General features: G+C 38.3%; 1 protein-coding gene across 1 annotated transcript; it reads left to right on the forward strand.

The window, feature by feature from the left end:
* The first annotated feature begins 966 nt into the window (after nucleotides 1–966).
* polr2b (RNA polymerase II subunit B) lies at nucleotides 967–17,558 on the forward strand. Its single transcript, XM_084085999.1, has 25 exons — nucleotides 967–1,126; nucleotides 2,458–2,530; nucleotides 2,771–2,921; nucleotides 3,262–3,374; nucleotides 4,030–4,249; nucleotides 4,699–4,857; nucleotides 5,411–5,575; nucleotides 5,976–6,172; nucleotides 6,888–7,007; nucleotides 7,215–7,401; nucleotides 7,618–7,761; nucleotides 8,706–8,845; nucleotides 10,266–10,377; nucleotides 10,605–10,759; nucleotides 11,279–11,477; nucleotides 11,966–12,134; nucleotides 12,436–12,532; nucleotides 12,742–12,836; nucleotides 13,399–13,649; nucleotides 13,789–13,878; nucleotides 14,524–14,631; nucleotides 15,143–15,256; nucleotides 15,427–15,587; nucleotides 16,082–16,277; nucleotides 16,918–17,558. The coding sequence occupies exons 1-25, from the start codon at nucleotides 1,108–1,110 to the stop codon at nucleotides 17,005–17,007; spliced, it is 3,525 nt and encodes a 1,174-aa protein (XP_083942125.1). The 5' UTR covers nucleotides 967–1,107; the 3' UTR covers nucleotides 17,008–17,558.
* Nucleotides 17,559–20,073: the final 2,515 nt, after the last annotated feature.

Genomic DNA, 20,073 nt, shown 5'->3' on the forward strand with positions numbered 1-20,073 from the left:
ATGTATTAAAAGGGTCTTAAAAGTTCTTACATTCGCACTTACCCTGTAGTGTATACAATTATACGGTAGCCTATACATATAAAAAGTAGGAATCTAAAAATCCCAAAAAGGTTGTGCATGCAAAATTTCAAATCAATGGAGGACAAAGTACTCAGATTTCCACACACCAATAAACGAACGCTTACGCGTTTCAGCTATGAGCCTTCATCAGAGCACCATTTCATCAGTGCTCATTTCCAGTTCCCCTCCACTATCATATATAATTAAATAATCAACTTTAAAGTTAGGGTAAGTGATTTAATTTGGTTAACATAAGTGTTAAATAGCTCTACATTCTGATAGTACTCATTCCTATAGAGTGTTTGTTCAGTAAAAGGAGTCTCCATGTCTCTCCATCTCTTTATTAAACAGAAAATGCATTTTCAGTGCTCTCGCCTGATTGCCTTAAATTTTCAGGTCACCTACCTGAAAATGTTCTATATTCTGTTTACTAAAGAGCTGGAGAGACCCTTGTGACTGAACAAACGCTCTGTAGCAATGATTACTATCAGAATATAAGTAGTACTTAAACCATTTTAACAAAAGAAAATAAATTACCCAAAAATCACTTACCTTACCCTTAATAATAATAATAATAATAACAATAATAATAATAATAATAAGGGTAATAATAATAATAATAATAATATCATCATTAATAATAATAATTCATGAATATAGAAAATATTATTTTCAACAATGTATCAAGCAAAACATAGGTATCTATCAAGCACGTAACTTTTTAGCCTTGGTTCAAGACAATCATAGATGTATTCCATGATAGTCTTGATCCAAGGCAAGTAACTTTTTACAAGTACAAATATGCTGTTATTTTGAAGTCCACATTACGGGAAGTTCAACTTCTAACCCGGAAGTGTATCAGTTGTGTAACTTGTGTTGTCTTCGTCCATTGTATAGCAGCCGTTATATTATACCTCTATGATAGCAGCGCCAAGTAGCAGCCTGCTAGCATAACGCTGGGTAGAAGACAACGTTTCACATGCGTTCTTGTATTAAAACATTAGTTATTGGACTGGTTTAAGGTCTACAGTATAAACACCAGACATCATGTATGACCAGGACGAAGGTAAGGAGATGTTTGAACGAATAATGAAGAGACGTTAACAGACCGTACCGACTTATAGCGAGGAAACGCTAAACGCTACTGTCTGGCGCGCTCTCTAACCATGTTGTTGTTCTTACCTGGTCATATAAATCAGTGGTTCTCAAACTTCTTCATGTCAAGGACCCCTAAATGAATGTGTATTTGGCCGCGGACCCCCATCTGAAAAGATGTTGTGCAAAGGACCCCCCCCCCCCCCCCAAACAAGATTTGTGGTGTGAACATTTTGAAAAACATTTTCAAAGAATATCAAGCTGTTTTGAAAATAGCTGATAGATATAGGGCCATGGGGGTCCCTGGTGGTCCCCGGACCCCACTTAGGTATATAGAATGGGTATATAAACATGTAGCCCTGAAACATGACTGTCATAGCTTGTGACAGACGAGCGTCATGTGAACCATGGCTAATAGACATGGTGGTGTTGTCATTTCTTTGGCTATCTAGCCATTGTTTTTGTGTGTGCAGATTAGCTTTGTTTAAAGTGGTGTAAAGTAACTAAGTACATGTACTGGTAATTGAGTACTATTTTGTGTTCTTTCTTTCTTTATTTTTATTTTTTACTTTTCTTGAATATTTTCACTTTTCAGTTATTTCTACTCCAGTTCCACTCCACTACATCTCGGAGGCAAATACTCCACTACAATTATTTGAAAACTTTATTCACTGGTTACTTTGTAGATTTTGATTATTATAATACAAAGCATACACTAACCACTTCAACCCTATATACATCTACAAGCTCACAATGAGCTTGTAGATCTGCTATTTTCAAAAGATTTTTATGCATTTTATACATTTGAAAACTTTGAAATGGCACATTCTGCACCATGAGTACTTTCTACTTTTGGTACTTTAAGTACATTTTTATACCAATACTTTTGTACTTTTACTCAAGTACATTTTTAATTATGGACTTTGGAATGGAATTATGAAATTTTAGTATTTTTTCCACCACTGGTATATAATCATGGTGGCGTTGTCATTTTTCTTTGTCAGCTAGCCATTGTTTTTGTGTGTGCAGATTTATAGTGTTAAATTAACTTTGTTTTATCCTTCAGTGTTGGCATGAAACTACAGCATGGATGCTTACGTTACTTTTGAGGGGTTTCTATTTTTGATTGTGGGGGTTATAATTTATAATTTCTAAGGTATTATTCAATGCAATCGAAGTATTTATGTATTAATTTCGCATTTACTTATCTGCTTTCTAGCGTGATGAAGTTTTCTTTTAACAACAACACATACGTTTTGTGTTATCATTATTGTTAATAATTATTGTTATTACTATACTCAGATATCCAGTATGATGAAGACGAGGATGAAATTACCCCAGATCTGTGGCAGGAGGCCTGCTGGATTGTCATTAGGTAATTTTATACTGACTTAACCAGTATAAGTCATTATGTAAATTGGTTTATATAAGTTGTCAGATCATTTCACTGTTCTTCAATTCATAGGATTGTCAGCACCACTTGGAACTGCAAATCTACATGTTTACACACATGCACACACACACACACACACACACACACACACACACACACACACACACACACACACACACACTAAACAGTTTTTATAAACTGTTGTCTGGTTGCTGTTTTCAGTTCCTATTTTGATGAGAAAGGTCTGGTGCGTCAGCAACTGGATTCATTTGATGAGTTCATCCAGATGTCAGTTCAGAGGATCGTGGAAGATGCTCCGCCCATTGACCTACAGGCAGAGGCCCAACACACCTCTGGAGAGGTGGAGGAACCGGTGGGTGGAGAGATAACTTACTGCTAATAACAGGGCAAATTCATATTCTTCTGGCAAATTTGGTTCTTAGGTCTAATTTTGAAGTAACTTTGAAAACTTCCCGGTAACTTTAGGAATTCACACTATTATGTCTAAACTTAGAGTTTTACGGTGGTCTACTTTGGCTAAAGCCTGCTATAATCTAATAGTTTGTTTCTGTTGTCTCTACGAAGAAAGCTTGTTATAATGTAATAGTTTGTTACTTTTGTGTCTACAGAGAAAGCCTGATATAATAGTATGTTTCCGCTGTCTGCATAGAAAGTCTGGTATAACTAAAAGTTTGTTGCTCTGGTCTCTACAGCCTCGCTACCTGTTGAAGTTTGAACAGATCTATTTGTCCAAGCCAACTCACTGGGAGAGAGACGGGGCACCATCTCCTATGATGCCCAATGAAGCTCGACTACGCAACCTTACGTATGTTACCGTGATGCATCTATTCCCTTTAGAAATGCCTCTAGTCTCCACTGCAATTTACAAGAATATAGAGTAGACTCTTCAGTACAGCAGCATTTCTTTAACAATTCTTTGTCCAATATGAAGAATGTTCTCGATCAGAAATTAATCTCTTACTTGGGTGTCGAGATTTTTCACCACTCAGTGCAATTGCAGATACAAAAGGCTATTGAAAATAGGTGTCTAAATGTAGTTATAAAAGCTACATTGATGCTTTTACTCCTTCCCTTCCTTGTTTAGGATTAGTTTGTCAGATGAATACACTTATACAATTGTGGAAGCAAAACAAATTACGTTATTTTTGTATTAAAAAAAACAGTGTTAAAGCTCTGTATTCTGATAGTAATCATTGCTATAGACTAGAGTATTTGGTCAGTAACAGGTGTCCCTGTCAGCTCAAAACAGAAAATACATTTCAGGTCGGAATACCAATTTTATTTTTTACAGCAATGATTACTATCACAATATAGAGCCGTAACCTTTTAATATATCACTTACAGCACCTTTAATTATTACTTTTAATGTCCTATATGTGGTTGAAGTTAATATTAATAGTACTCTGACAAAGCGCAATTCAGTATTTGTCTTTAATAATGTAATGAATTGTTTATTACAGGTACTCTGCCCCACTGTATGTAGACATAACTAAAACCATCATTAAAGAAGGTGAAGACCAGCTTCAAACTCAACACCAGAAGACCTTCATCGGTAAAATACCCATCATGCTTCGCTCCACCTACTGCCTACTGAGTGGCTTAACGGACCGTGATCTCTGTGAGCTGAATGAGTGTCCGTTGGACCCTGGAGGTTACTTCATCATCAATGGCTCAGAGAAGGTAACCCAAACCTCAGGTTAAATTCCCATGACCAGTGTGTAAAACACATGAGATTATTTACACTCACCGGCCATTGTATTTGGTACGCCTGTCCAACTGCACGTTTTCTACTCGGCCAATTACTTCTCAATGACTCAATGCATTTAGGGATGCACGCATGGTCAAGGCGATCTGCTGCAGTTTCAAACTGAGCATCAGAATATGGAAGGAAGGTGATTTAAGTGACTTTGAACGTGGCCTGAACCGTTGATACAAGGCAGGATGGATCCATTCTTTCATGTTGTAGGCAATATCTGACCCTACCATCCGAATGTACAAAGTGTACTGTCGCTCACATTATGGAGTGTTGTGAGCTTGTAATTTCACTATTTTGGTACCTTATAATGGCATGCCCAAAAAAGAGACGAAAGGTTTAAAGTGGTTCATTATTTTTATTTTTTTGTGTTTAGGTGCTGATTGCCCAGGAGAAGATGGCCACCAACACTGTGTATGTGTTTGCTAAAAAGGACAGTAAATATGCATACACTGGAGAGTGCCGCTCCTGTCTGGAGAACTCCTCCAGACCCACCAGCTCCATCTGGGTCAGCATGATGGCCAGAGGAGGACAGGTACAATGTTTCTGTTGAACACAAACTGATTTTAACACAAGGTACATTGTATTGTACAATATTTGGAGGTCCTATTCAAGATTTCAGTGAGCTACCTTAATCAAACCACAAGTCTATGGAAAGACGGTGTCATTATATGAGTATAATATTGTGGGTAAGACCAATCTAAAGGGCCATTCACACTGAGCACTATAACTATGAAAATATAGTTTACTTCTTTTTTTTTTTTTTTTGGAAAGTGGATGGAATTCACACCAACTATAAAAAAATACAATGGTGAACGTTATAGTTATCGTTTTAGTGCTCAGTGTGAATAGCGCATAAGAGGAGACAGCCAGTACATATGCTGTAGTAGGAAAGAGTAAACATTTCTTCTTCGTTTTTTTTTATCGATACCGGTATCTGTATTAGCCGATCTGAGGAAAACAATCGATGATCAATATCGGCTTCTAACATCCTGATCGAAGCAGCCCTAAAAATTGGCCATTTAGAGCCTGAGATATTACTATCTGCAGTATGTTTATGTTTGTGTATATGTATGATTGATCAACAGGGTGTGAAGAAGAGTGCTATTGGCCAGAGGATCGTATCAACTCTGCCTTACATCAGACAGGAAGTTCCCATCATCATCGTGTTCCGAGCTCTGGGCTTTGTGTCTGACAGAGACATCCTGGAACACATCATCTATGACTTTGATGACCCAGAGATGATGGAAATGGTAAATATCTGCCCTGTGCCATGATGCTGTAATGTTGTAAATACCGTCACTGTCGAGTGGAAACCTTCTATGTCCACAACTATTCCTTTTTCATTATTTTAAAATAGTGAAAATTGCCGATCTACAACCTCACGTGTCACATCGCAACAATATTTTACTACTTTTGTGCGACACTCTTGTATGACGAACTAGGTTACTAACTTTACAAAAAAACATGTTGAAATATGGAGAAACAAGGTTTCTACCCGACGGCGACGATATTCTGATGATAACTAGTAATACCACTGAAAGACCGAGATCCTTCATGCATATATTATTACCATATTAGGTATACTCTATATATTTGTTATTGAAGTGAGACATTTTCTACATTTCGATTTTGTCTTTTTGTGTTTATTAGGTCAAACCGTCTCTGGATGAGGCCTTTGTGATCCAGGAACAGAACGTGGCTCTGAACTTCATCGGGTCGAGAGGAGCCAAGCCTGGTGTGACAAAGGAGAGGAGGATTAAATACGCCAAGGAGGTTCTACAGAAGGAAGTCCTGCCACATGTTGGAGTCAGTGACTTCTGTGAGACAAAGAAGGCTTATTTTCTAGGGTAAGAAAAATAAGTGCTGATACAGTACGTCAGCAGCTTTGTTTTATTAACTTAAAATTCATCTTCTGCCTAGGCCTGTCACAATTATTACATAATCGTCTAATCGCAATTATTTGAGATAATTGCAATTTTTTTTGCATAATCGTCTCCACATCGTTTCCATGTTGAAAGATTTTCACGCATTTTCAAATATAGAAAAAAACAGAAATAGCACATCTACAAGCTTACGACGTGCTGTAAGCTATTTCTGCTTTTTTTTTTACATGTATAAAAATCATCAAATATGTCAATAATTTCTTTGTATATTTCAGTTATTTGTCAAATCTGCCCTGTGCAATTGTTTATTACGAAGCCTAAAAGTCAACTTAAATTTGTAATCTTGACAGCCCTACTTCTGCCCTACAAACTTGTACGACATAGCGTTTGCTTGCTTATTTAACCACTTTCAACCGGATGTCCCTATTCTGGACATGTTGGCAAAAAATAGAATTAAAAAATCTGGTCTACAATACATAAGATTATACGTTGTTAGCTTGCCTTGTAGATTGCTATTTTTGAATTTATTTGAATGGGGATTAAGTGGTTAACATTTCAGCCTAACTTTTAAATTGTATTTACCCTAACTAGCCATAAACCGACCGATATCAGAGTTTAGGAGCTCAATGTATTTGCTCAGTATTGACGTTAATGTTTAATATTGTGTTATTTTTATAAGGTACATGGTACACAGACTCCTACTGGCTGCTCTCGGCAGGAGAGAACTGGATGACAGAGATCACTATGGCAACAAGAGGCTGGATCTGGCCGGACCGCTATTGGCTTTCCTCTTCAGAGGGTGAGACTTATTTTATGTCAACATAATGTCCTGACAAAAATAATACTATTTTATTCAGACCAAAAATGCATTTAGTGTTGATCTCACTAGAAAGGGAAAATTATAGTTATATTCTTTATTATGCAACAAGACATTGGTTATGAAGAACTCAAAAATATCCTTAGCATTGTGGTTTATTAATAATTATTAATATTATCTTTTATCTAGCATGTTTAAGAACCTGCTGAAGGAAATCAGGATTTATGCCCAGAAGTTCATTGACAGAGGAAAAGACTTCAACCTGGAGTTGGCCATCAAAACCAGAATCATCTCTGATGGTCTGAAGTATTCTCTGGCTACCGGCAACTGGGGAGATGTCAAGAAAGCTCACCAGGCTAGAGCTGGAGTGTCCCAGGTCAGAAAACCTTCTGCTATTTTTTGCTATTTTAATAAATAATTTGTGGAACATTTCACCTATAATGACATGCCCAAAATAGGGACGCCAGGTTGAAAGTGGATACTCCAGGTACAGCTAGAGTGTCTTGTGTCACGCTCCACCTCCACCCTGGCTCAATTTATTAATCCGTCATATTTTGATAATATGTAATTAATATTATTCTGTTATTCTAAGGTGTTGAACCGGCTGACCTTTGCCTCCACCCTCTCCCACCTTCGGAGAGTCAACTCCCCTATTGGCCGAGATGGAAAACTGGCCAAACCACGTCAGCTCCACAACACTCTGTGGGGAATGGTGTGTCCGGCTGAGACCCCTGAGGTGAGGCTAACACACAGCTGCACCAGTACTACACAACTACATTTAAACTTTAATCTTTAACCCATTAAGACCGGGAACGCATCTGTGTCATTTTAAGATTTCTTTGGCTATTAAAAAATAGCAGATCTACAAGCTCATAGCGCTATGAGCTTGTAGATCTGCATTTATTTATTTTTCTTGTGGAAAATGTGTGCAAATCTTTGAATATATATATATATATATATGTGTATATATATATATATGTATGTTTTATATATAAAATATATTTTTAACTCCGATCTGTGCCTCTGGGGGTCCCTGGAACAACATATTTTGAGATGGGGGTCCGTGGGCAAATACATATCATTTTGGGTGGTCCTTGACATGAAAAAACTTTGAGAACCACTGATATTACAGCAACATAAGTTTTTTCAACAAAACTGTTAAGACATTTGTAGAATCCCCAGAAGCAAAGATTTGAGTTAATAATGGTCGCTTTAAAATATATATATTCAAAGTTTTGCACAAATGTTCCACGATTTTTGAATAAAAAAAGCCAAAGAAATCTTAAAATAACACAGATGCGTTCCCGGTCTTAATGGGTTAACAGTGGTTCTCAAACATTTTCTTGTCAAGGACCCCCAAATGGATATGCATTTGAAAAGAGTTTGTGCCAAGGACCCCCAATAAGAGGAGATTCGTCACATTTCTTTTTGGAAATGGCAGATCTGCAAACTAACATCTTCTAGAGCTGCTATTTTTGAATAGCCGAAAAATAAAATTTGGTTGTGTTAAAACTGTTCTCATTTTCCTTGGGACCCCCCTGAAGCCCCTCAAGGACTCATGGGGGTCGCCGGACCTCTCTTTGAGAACCAGAAATCTACAACACAAACCACAAAAATGTGGAAAAGGGGAAGGTGCTTGAATACTTGATGCAAGAATTAATTTCTTCCTGTGAATTGTAGGGACATGCTGTAGGCCTTGTGAAGAACCTAGCTCTGATGGCCTACATCTCTGTAGGATCTCAGCCATCTCCCATCCTGGAGTTTTTAGAGGAGTGGAGCATGGAGAACCTTGAAGAAATATCACCTGCCGCTATCGCTGAGTATGGCCCTGTCTGTTTGTCTGTCTGGCTGTCACTGAGTATGGCGTTGTCTGTCTACTTGTCTATTACCTACAGTATTGGCCATTTTAGCAATTCTCAATAACCTTTCAATACCTGTGTGCAACTTTTTGAACTGATTGCTGCCAACAGATTGCTTTGTTGATCCTAACTTATTTGTTATCTCAGCATCATTGAGGGTCTACCTCAATACAATGATCTCTCTGAGAATCTTAAATAACGGTTGAATCAATGTCCAACAGAACATGGGGAAATGGTAATAATAATAAAATATTTGATTTAATAATATTTTAAAAAAAAAGAAAAGAAGAAAGAAACGACAGTAGGCTGAGCGACAATAGCAAAGTGATTAGCGGTATCCAGGTGTGTCGTTCTTTGGGTGTATTAGACGTTGGAGTTATTGCATGGTATGAGGATTTAAACTTACAATGTTTGTAAAACTATTGAAGCACAGTAAAACAGAAAAAAATGGGTAAGGATAACAATTCAAAAATAATAATGATAAAAGAGAAAATACAAGGAAATAATGAATGGAAAGAAGAGAGATAAAATTATAATAAAGACACGGTATGAGGGGGAGGGGGGGGGGAAGAGAAGGGGCTGGGGCGGATTCATTCCGGAGGTAATGTTTGTAAGGAACTGAAATAGTTAATAAAAGGGTTCCACTTATGGAAAAATGTAGCGGGGTGCCCTTAACAGAAAAACTAATCTTTTCCAGCTTGAGAAAAGACATGATGTCCTTTAGCCACATAGAGATGGATGGGGCCTTTTTCCATTGCAGTAAAATATGCCGTCTTGCCAGGAGCGATGTAAAGGGCAGGCTATTATATCTAATTGTGTAGAATTTGCCTGCAGCGGGATGCTTGAGACCCCGAATATTGCTATGAGCGGGGTTATCTGTATTTCAAAGCCTAGAACCTTTGACAGGATGGCAAAATAATCACTCCAGAATGTATTAAGTATGGGACAAAGAAAAAACATGTGACTCAGATTGCATGGGCAAGCGTGATATCTTTTGCATTGATCTGTAATAGACGGGTATACCTCAGATAGACGGGATCTAGAATAGTGAACTCTGTGAAGTACTTTGAACTGTATGAGTTCTAGTCTTGCACAGTCTTGCACAAGGTAAAATTCTGATAGTTCATTTAACTCTGTTAGTGTAACCAAATGGACCCATACAATCTCAGAGTTAAATGAACACTGAGGATTTTACTGTGTAGCACTGCAATGAAATGATTAACCACACGCCACCTGAAATAATAATCACAGATAAACCAAAATCTTTTTTTATGTTCCACGGTGAATGGGATATTTTCTTGTTTCTAGTATATTATGCAATGCTTTAGTAGTATTTTGTGTGTTTCTAGTGTAACAATATGAAATGTTTTCTTGTCTCCAGCGCGACTAAGATCTTTGTGAATGGATGTTGGGTTGGAATCCATAAAGACCCAGAGCAGTTGATGAACACACTGAGAAAACTGAGAAGGCAAATGGACATCATTGTGTCTGAGGTAAAACACCAGCTATACCCTATATAAACCAGAAGGTACTGTGAGAAGAGACCTCGCATATCAAAGGTTACATCATTATTATTATTATTATGATTGCTGTATGTTTCCACTTCAGGGAGAGATACGGATGCATACAGTCACCCCCTGTTGGTCTACACTGTCCTTATGATTGATAACTGCATTAACAATGACATCAATTATTAATACTAATTGTAATATATTTATAGGTGTCTATGATCAGGGACATTAGAGAAAGAGAGATCAGGATCTATACAGACGCAGGGAGGATCTGTCGCCCCCTGTTGATCGTGGAAAAACAGAAACTGTTGCTAAAGAGGCGTCACATTGATCAACTGAAAGAGAGAGAGTACAACAACTACAGGTAACTTGACCATTCTGCCTGTATAGTATGTCACTGTCTATCTTTCTGTTTCTTTCTATTTCTTCGATTTTCTTACCTTTTGAAATAGTCACAGTCACAGAATATTTATCTCCAGTATGATCAATCCCCTGATGGTTGCTAATCACAGAGGGTTTCACTGTGCTTCCTCGAAAAAGAAAAAAAAATCATTGCGACATCCCGTTCACTTTTATACGCCTTTGAAAATGGCATGTCTCGGCCAAAAATACATAGTAATAAAAGTACACAGGAGCCGAGATACAGGATTTTTAAGTAATAACTTAACCAAGAAGTGAATGGAGCAGCAAATCTTCGGATCACGATATCTTGGGTTCTGTGTGAGAAAAAAAAGGCAGTATTGGTAATCGGAAAAAAATACATTTTTTTACGTCAGTGGCAGTGAATGAGTTAAAATAGATTTTAATCTGTGAAATAAGTTTGTTTGATTAACTGTTGCACTCCTATTACAATGTGTTCTAATGTGTGTTGTGATGTTTGCAGTTGGCAGGATCTGGTGGCCAGCGGTGTTGTCGAGTACATTGATACATTGGAGGAGGAGACTGTGATGTTGGCCATGACTCCTGATGATCTCCAGGAGAAAGGTGTAGCCTACTGCTCCACCTACACCCACTGTGAGATCCACCCGTCCATGATCCTAGGAGTCTGCGCTTCCATTATACCCTTCCCTGATCACAACCAGGTGACCTATGTCCTCTAGACCTGATCCCCCCTACCCTGAACCCTACAACTAACCATGATCTGAACACGTACCAGTCGGCTATGGCTGGGCCATTAACTGAAAATATACCAATAACCGACTTAGAATCGAGAAGCAAGGTTAAAAAAATTATAAATAATTATATAATCGACTAAATCGATTAGCCTACTAATCTATTAATGGTCTATAATCAATAATATATCTATTATTAGTCTGTTAACTACTTAACCCTGTATAAAGTTCATTTTACGATGGTAAAAATAACTGATCTACAAGCTCACAGCAAGTCGCATCGCGATGCGTTGTAGATCTGCTAATTTCCCTTTTTTGGAATAATCGTTCATTAATTGTAGTCGATGCAAAAATTTGAAATAATTGTGATATTGATTTGAAGTCATATCGCCCAGCTCTACAGTCAGCTATCTTTATGTTGTGTGGTGTTATATTATGTGATATTTCTGTCTATTTAGTCTCCCAGGAACACATACCAGTCAGCTATGGGGAAACAGGCGATGGGAGTTTACATCACCAACTTCCATGTTCGTATGGACACTTTAGCCCACGTGCTGTATTACCCCCAAAAGCCCCTTGTCACCACCAGGTCTATGGAGTACCTACGCTTCAGAGAACTACCCGCCGGTATGACACACCCTTAGAAAAATAGAATATATACACAGATTTAACCACATAAATCCTAGCGTCCTTTTCTGGGAATGTCATAAGAGGCATGCCCAGAAAAGGCAGCAAATGAGAAGATCTACAACCTCACAACGAACCTCACAATCTGTTCAATGTGAGGTTGAACAGAGTTCTTTGTGAATTTGTTTTTTATATGTCATTGTGCAAATCTATATGCTTTGAAATAATATGACCCAAGTTAGTTTTTTCACTTAATTTACTTAATTGACATAATTGATAAACTGTAATATTGATGTTTCAGGTATCAACTCCATTGTTGCCATTGCTTCATACACTGGTTACAACCAGGAAGACTCTGTCATTATGAACCGCTCAGCTGTTGACCGAGGATTCTTTAGGTTGGATATTTAACATTTAACATCAGCATTCAGATTTGCAATTTCTTGTATCTTGTATCTTTCAATACTAAGTAAAACATTATTATTGAATATGAAATGATCTTTTACATTTATTTTGTGTTATTCTTTTGTACCGTAATGCAAATGTTTTTGATTTTACATAGTTTATGGGTACAAAGTGATTTGTAAGGTGGTATTTTGTCCTCCAGGTCTGTGTTCTATCGGTCCTACAAGGAACAGGAGTCCAAGAAAGGCTTTGATCAGGAGGAGATCTTTGAGAAACCCACCAGGGAGACTTGCTCGGGTATGTCGTCTTCTGTTATTCTGTGAAAACGCTAACACCAATTATTACATGGCTCTTGAACAATTAAGGAATTCTTTAATTTATACAAGCTCCCAGTGTGTGAATGTAAGGTCACCCAATCTTACTGGGTAAGAACATAATACCTTTACTTTATACCTAAACCTATCTATCTCTCACCTTATGTATGAACCCAGACATTTATAACTTTATACCTAAACTTAACCACCTATAACCTAATGTTTAACACAGAGATGTTTAACTTATACTGAAACATCTCTAACATGATGTCTAAAAACAGCCATTTATACGTTATACCTAAACTATCTCTAACCATAGTATGTGTGTATATACTGTGTGTTATGATTTGATGCTATAGCTGTTTATTTCTGTACTTCACCCTCTTAAAGTAGTAAAGGGGCTATACACACATATCTCATGACACCCATAATCCCATATTAAAAATACACCATGCTATACTACTTGCTATACTACTATGAATTACACCTTACACATGTACTTATGGTTGTCAGAGTTAGACTCAACTCTCCTGCCTTTCCCCCAGGTATGAGACATGCGATCTACGACAAGCTAGATGATGATGGGTTGATAGCTCCAGGGGTTCGAGTCTCAGGAGAAGACGTGATCATTGGGAAAACGGTCACCCTGCCAGAGAACGATGACGAGTTGGACAGCACCAACCGCCGCTACACAAAGAGAGACTGCAGCACTTTCCTCCGAACCAGTGAGACTGGCATCGTAGACCAGGTCATGGTCACTCTCAACCAGGAGGGATACAAGTTCTGTAAGATCAGGGTGAGTCTTCAGCTGACCTCTGATGTCTGGAGGCCAAACTCTTGAGTCCCAACCCTGATTGGGACCCAGCACATGTCCACCCTGCTGTCTAATATCTTAATGTTTCACTAATGTCCACACTGATGTCTTCTGTTTGCAGGTTCGATCTGTTCGAATTCCACAGATTGGAGACAAGTTTGCCAGTCGACACGGACAAAAGGGAACCTGTGGAATCCAGTACAGACAGGAGGTAATAACACTACAGAACTATAGTAGTACTGCAAAACTATATATTGCTGCTGCAGTACAGATAGCAGGTAATTCTATAGTTTGGTCCGATCAATCGGCAGCCGATTTGTACCAAATGACTTGACCAGTCGTTTCCAAATTGCCGGACCTCTTAAACCGATCAATGGTGGTAATAGTTATAACTGCAAAGTGATATTTGTTTCTTACAATGTAACTGAAGTGAACATCATCTAGCAATGACAAAATCTAAACTGACTTCTTAACACAAAAACAAAACTACTTATCGAAACATGACAGTTTATTCTATTTTTTCCATATTTTATCAAACGTGTGTCACGTGCCTTCTGTCTGATTGAAGAATATTTGGAGGTCTCTTTCCTCTCATTCCTAGGAATGAGTTGTGTTTAATGATACACAATCAATTCCATTTAACTGAAAACAATTGATTCTGTATGTGAAAAAGTGAGTATTCACTCGAAACAGTAGTCAATGTTTTTAATTATTATTATTCTGTTCAGTCATGAACATCCCTAGTTTGTTCTAATTGTTTTATTGGCTCATTAACATTGGTAATAATCGTAACAGAAATAACAATGATAGGTGTACTAATAGTAACGGTATTAATCCTTTTTGTTGTGTGTATTAGGACATGCCATTTACATGTGAAGGAATCACTCCTGACATCATCATAAACCCTCATGCCATCCCGTCTCGTATGACGGTCGGGCATTTAATCGAGTGTCTGCAGGGAAAGGTATGATTGACATTTAAATCATTTATTGTGTGAATTTTCACAACATTACAATCGACCAATAGTAAGGAGTACAAAGATCAGGGTTCTAGAGGAGACACAATTGTCCTGTAATTTTAAAAGATAATGGAAGGAGCTAGTGACAACTTGAATAGAGCGAATAATGTAGATTTTGTTTTTAAATTAGGTGTCAAAAATAGAATAATCCAGATAAATTAGTGTAGTACAGTGGTTCTCAACCTTTTCTTGATCGGGGCCCATTTTGTGAAATAATTTGCGGTCAGATGGGTGGGCCACATGCATTTCAATCCAGAGCAAGTTCCTATTTATCACAATGAAATCAAACTTTTCAAGGTTTTAAGAAAACATTCCATGTCTAAATTGCAGTGTTTTGCCAATTATTTGGGGGCCCTCTTGCAATACCTTCGCGGCCCACTGCTTGAGAACCACTGGTGTAGTAGTTTCATCAACATCACTATTATCAGTATAATAATAACTTGTTTTTATATTGTAGGTGTCGGCTAATAAAGGGGAGATTGGCGATGCCACTCCATTTAACGATGCCGTAAATGTCCAGAAAGTTTCCAACCTGCTGTCAGAGTACGGCTATCACCTGAGAGGAAATGAGGTACCGTCTCTTACCTGTTTGTTGTTTGGTTTCTAGATTGTTAATAAGCGATATAGATAGTTATACATTATTATGACTTAATAGTCATAATGCTTAACAAGTTTCCTTTGCTAGATCAAATACATTGCGATGAATTGATGGTGTTTCCTTCTCTCTCTCTCTCCCTTCAGGTGCTGTATAACGGCTTTACAGGTCGTAAACTGACTTCTCAGATTTTCATCGGTCCAACCTACTATCAACGTCTCAAGCACATGGTGGATGACAAGATCCACTCCAGAGCCAGAGGACCCGTCCAGATCCTCAACAGACAACCAATGGAGGGAAGATCACGGTAAAGAAACATACTAATGGCGTGTCCTCACCCAGCGTCCCTGTTTTGGGCATGTCATTCATTATAGTTGATCTGTTGCATCGGGATACTTTGAGCTTGTAAATTGGTTATTTTTGTGAGTGAGTATAAGTGAGTATAAAATGGGCTTAAGTGCTTAAACGTGAATTATCCACAACCTTCACCAAGTAATGCCAACATGAATAGAACTAATAAAGAAAAACATCACATGGATGCACCTGGGACGTATCACCAGTGTTGTAGCCTGGGGTCATCGGGTGTTTCGGATCTCGCAACATACAACATACACCCTCGCCCACGTCTTTTGTTGTACATTAACTTCATCATACTTTTGAAGTATCCCTTCCATTTTTTATTATAAAAAATGGAAGGGTTTTGGACCTAAAAGGTTTCCACCCGACAGCAACGAATTATCCTGACTGTTTTGTTTTTGGGAGACCTTCATTTCTCTGACCTTGACTTTTGTGTTGTCACAGTGACGGAGGCCTTCGGTTCGGAGAGATGGAGCGTGATTGTCAGATCGCTCACGGAGCTGCTCAGTTCCTCAGAGAACGTCTGTTTGAAGCTTCAGATCCGTACCAGGTCCACGTCTGTAACCTGTGTGGTCTGATGGCCATCGCCAACACCAGAACACACACCTATGAATGTAGAGGGTGTCGCAACAAGACCCAGGTAAATACACACACACACACACACACACACACACACACACACACACACACACACACACACACACACACACACACACACACACACACACACACACACACACACACACACACACACACAAACACACACACGAATGTCGAGTTAATATACATACACACACACAAACACACACCTATGAATGTTGAGTTAACATGCACACACACACACAAACTACAGTTATAGCTAACAATCATTTTGTTCATCGATTATTCTGATTTACTGTATAGTAGAGGGTAGCACAGGTCAAAAATGTTTTACCCAGTCCAAAACGGACCATGAATAATTGGATCGGTCCAAACGGACCTGAGGAAAATGTTTAATTACTGGACCCGGTCCAAAACGGACCTGATGATAATTTCACCGGGACCGAGGAAAACTGGACCTGGTCCAAAACGGATTGTTCGATTGTATTATACCCGGAACACAACAGTGTTCATACCGCAAGTTTCACATAAGCTTAAATCAAATCTCTGGCTCAGCTTAAATCAAATCTATTTCAATTTACTGTTTCTTTAATTGTTTATCAAACACCTTGTAACTCTGTTGTATTCTGGTCTACTTTAGTCTATTGTATTATTCTGATCTGTTCTGTTTTGTTGTTTAGATCTCTCTGGTTCGGATGCCATACGCCTGTAAACTTCTGTTCCAGGAGCTGATGTCAATGAGCATCGCTCCTCGAATGATGACCAGCTAGGAAAACTTTTCCTGTCTTCCTAGAAGAACTTCCTCTCCCTGAAACCTGGAACAGATGACATTAACTAGTGCTTAAAACGTTTTTCTTTTTTGTCAGTAGTAATTGTGTTAGTTACAGTAAGATTTCGCTCTATTATCCCAGATTTTAAAGCAAATTAAACTTGACACGTTTGTTAAAGATCTCACCATTTTGAGATATATTTTGTAAGAATGACTGAAAAGTCTGTGGCCAAAAAACTATGAAAAAAAACATTTTTTTACTGAACTACCTAAAGGTAAATAATCAGTTATTAAAAGGATACGTTTCTTTTTTTCCCCAAGTTTGTGCCTGGCTCTAATCTTTAAGTGAAGATCATGCAATAGAACTAGCTGAGCATGAACTATGGTGGTACGGTGGTAAGATACATGCATATCCCAAAGCAGATATTGTGAGTTCAAGACCCAGTTGAGGCATTCTTGTGAACTGCATTCCGTTCTGTTTTGAGCCATTCTAGTGACTCAAGGTCAAGGATAACAAATAATGTATGCAAATGAAATCCAACTTCCATCTCATGTACAGTATTTATTGCAACAAATAATCAATTAAATACAAAAACAGCTGTGCTGTGAAAAGTTTAGGCTAAGAAGAACAAAGTGTTATGACACTGTGTTTTTCAAACAACAGTAGACTACTGCAATTTTCTTTTTTAAGTAGAGTATAGAAACTGATATCGGCTGATTCAAGTCCACTATGAGAATATGCTTTAGGCTGTGCTAACCAACTATTACTGGTTGTCTCCGCCAGGCCGAAAGGCATGGCGAGAGAGTATGTTTTACCCTCCGTATGTGTGTCCGTGTGTGTGTCCGTCCGTCCTGTCCGTGTGTTAGCAGCTAATCTCTGGCACCGTTGGCCCGTTCGCTGCGAAACTGTGCACACACACTCCCTGGATGCCAATTCAGAATATCTGCCTCAATTTTTTCACATGGGCCTGTTATAGCGCCACCTGGAGGCCGATTTGTGCGAAACCCATTTTTTTACATTACTCCTACATCTAAACGTCATGCAAATCAGTACACAGTATCTCTATAGTCATGTGATCAACACGGATCTGTCCGATTTCCCATATTCCATCCTCATTGGCTAAGGTTCGCTTCCAAAATTTGCAGGATTGGTCCATTTTGAACAAAATGCCTCAAATCATGAACGCAGCTTACGATTTCCGTGAAATTTCACAAACACATTCCCACTAGGCCAAGGAAGAAATGCCACCCTTTTCACATTGGCCTGTTATAGCACCACCAGCAGGTCTAATTTAGCAAAACACATTTTTGGAACAAAATGCCTCAAATCATGAATGCAGTGTCCGATTGCCGTGAACGACCTAAGAATAAATGGCACCCTTTTCACATTGGTCTATTATAGCGCCACCAGGAGGCCACAATAACGTGCCTGACCTGGCGGAGACCTGTGCTCTGAGGAGCACTTTTTCTAGTTTCTATTGATGCTTCTCTCTCTGTTAGTGGTTAACCTCTCTCGGAGTCGCTGCTGGGACTGGACTCAACTAAGGCACATCGAGCCTTTTATACTGTCGGTTATGCCCGAATATGGGACTATGCTGTCAGTCCTGGACGTGACGGTTATCTCTATGTATGGAGATCTGGGCAGAGGTTGCTGATGTCAGACTCCGTACATATGGCACGTTTTAGGTCTCTATGACGACTTGGCAGGTCGATTGTCTCCATCTATGGGGATCTCCATATATAGGCTAGTGCTGGCAGATATGCCCTGAATGTTTTCTACATAGAGTATTGTATAACTTAAAAATATTTTATGAAATAGTAGGCCTACAGTAATAGGTAATTGAACTCCTTCAAGGAACAGATCGGTGTGATGTAGTCGGCAGGACGAAGAAAGACAAATAACCATATGAAATTAACAACGATAATCATAATAAAGTAAATCGAGTTAATATACAGCCTATTTATTTCCTCTTACAGGCGTAGCAGGTAAATGGTTAAACACTGTTTTAAAAAAAGTTCTCATGTTTTTAAGTAACTGTTTTCCAGCAGACCTAAATATATCCTACCTCTGGTCCATAGCATTAGAAGACCAGCCCAGAGTTAAATATAGCCTACAGGTCTACACCTATTTGCAGCCTAGTAGGGAGGTTTAAATCTCCTTATCCAAATTAGTTAGGTGTACCAATTTACAGCAGAAATACAATTCAATTCACAACAGTTAATCCACAATCACTGAATCATTACTAAGGTTAACAAAATATTCACGTATTGGCAGTGCCACAACAGGAGACACAAACAATCAAACAAGGGGATTTCTGAGCTCTAGCCACTTGCTCTCAATCAACCTAATTACAGCCTGGAAGTTCTGCATCCTGGATTTAACTAAGGATTATTTGTCTGGGGATCTTAGTATAATTTGAGTGTCAATTGGAATTGACTTTAAAAAAAGCATTTTTCTGATTTTCGTTTCAGAACAAAAATCCCAAAACGGTCTCAATTTTCCAATTTTCTTGTCCACAAAAAAGGGTGAAAATACATCAAATGGTCTGAGACATGTATTTAAGATACAAATAGGTATTTTGAAAATACATTTAATAAAAACTGGGGCAATGATTACTTCATAGATTGCCAAATATTACATTAATTGCCATGCCAGAATTTCTAAGAATAAATTGATCATAGAACAAGCAAAGTGTTTTACATGGTGTTTGGAGCAAGCAGCCAAAATATTTTACCACTGCGTGAGAGGCCAGGCTAGAGTGAATTTATCGCTGAAAGCTAGACGAGAACTATGGCATGAGACTGAATGCAATCTTACACAGAGCTGCCTCTACGCCTGTACTTGACAGACACCAGGATACTGACATTGATACTGCGTACTGACACCAGGATACGGACATTGATACTGATTGATACTTTATTTATTCCACAGTATAAACCGTAATGTAAATGTTTAAAATGTTTCAATATAAAAAGAGACTGTGTCTCAATGTGTTTTTACTGGTTAAATAAAGGTTAAATAAATAAAATCAGAATGAAATGACAACCTATGTATTTTGTATTTAAA

The sequence above is a fragment of the Gymnoscopelus microlampas genome, assembly GCF_963454915.1.
Source record: "Gymnoscopelus microlampas genome assembly, chromosome: 18".
In the NCBI taxonomy this organism is placed as follows: domain Eukaryota; kingdom Metazoa; phylum Chordata; class Actinopteri; order Myctophiformes; family Myctophidae; genus Gymnoscopelus; species Gymnoscopelus microlampas.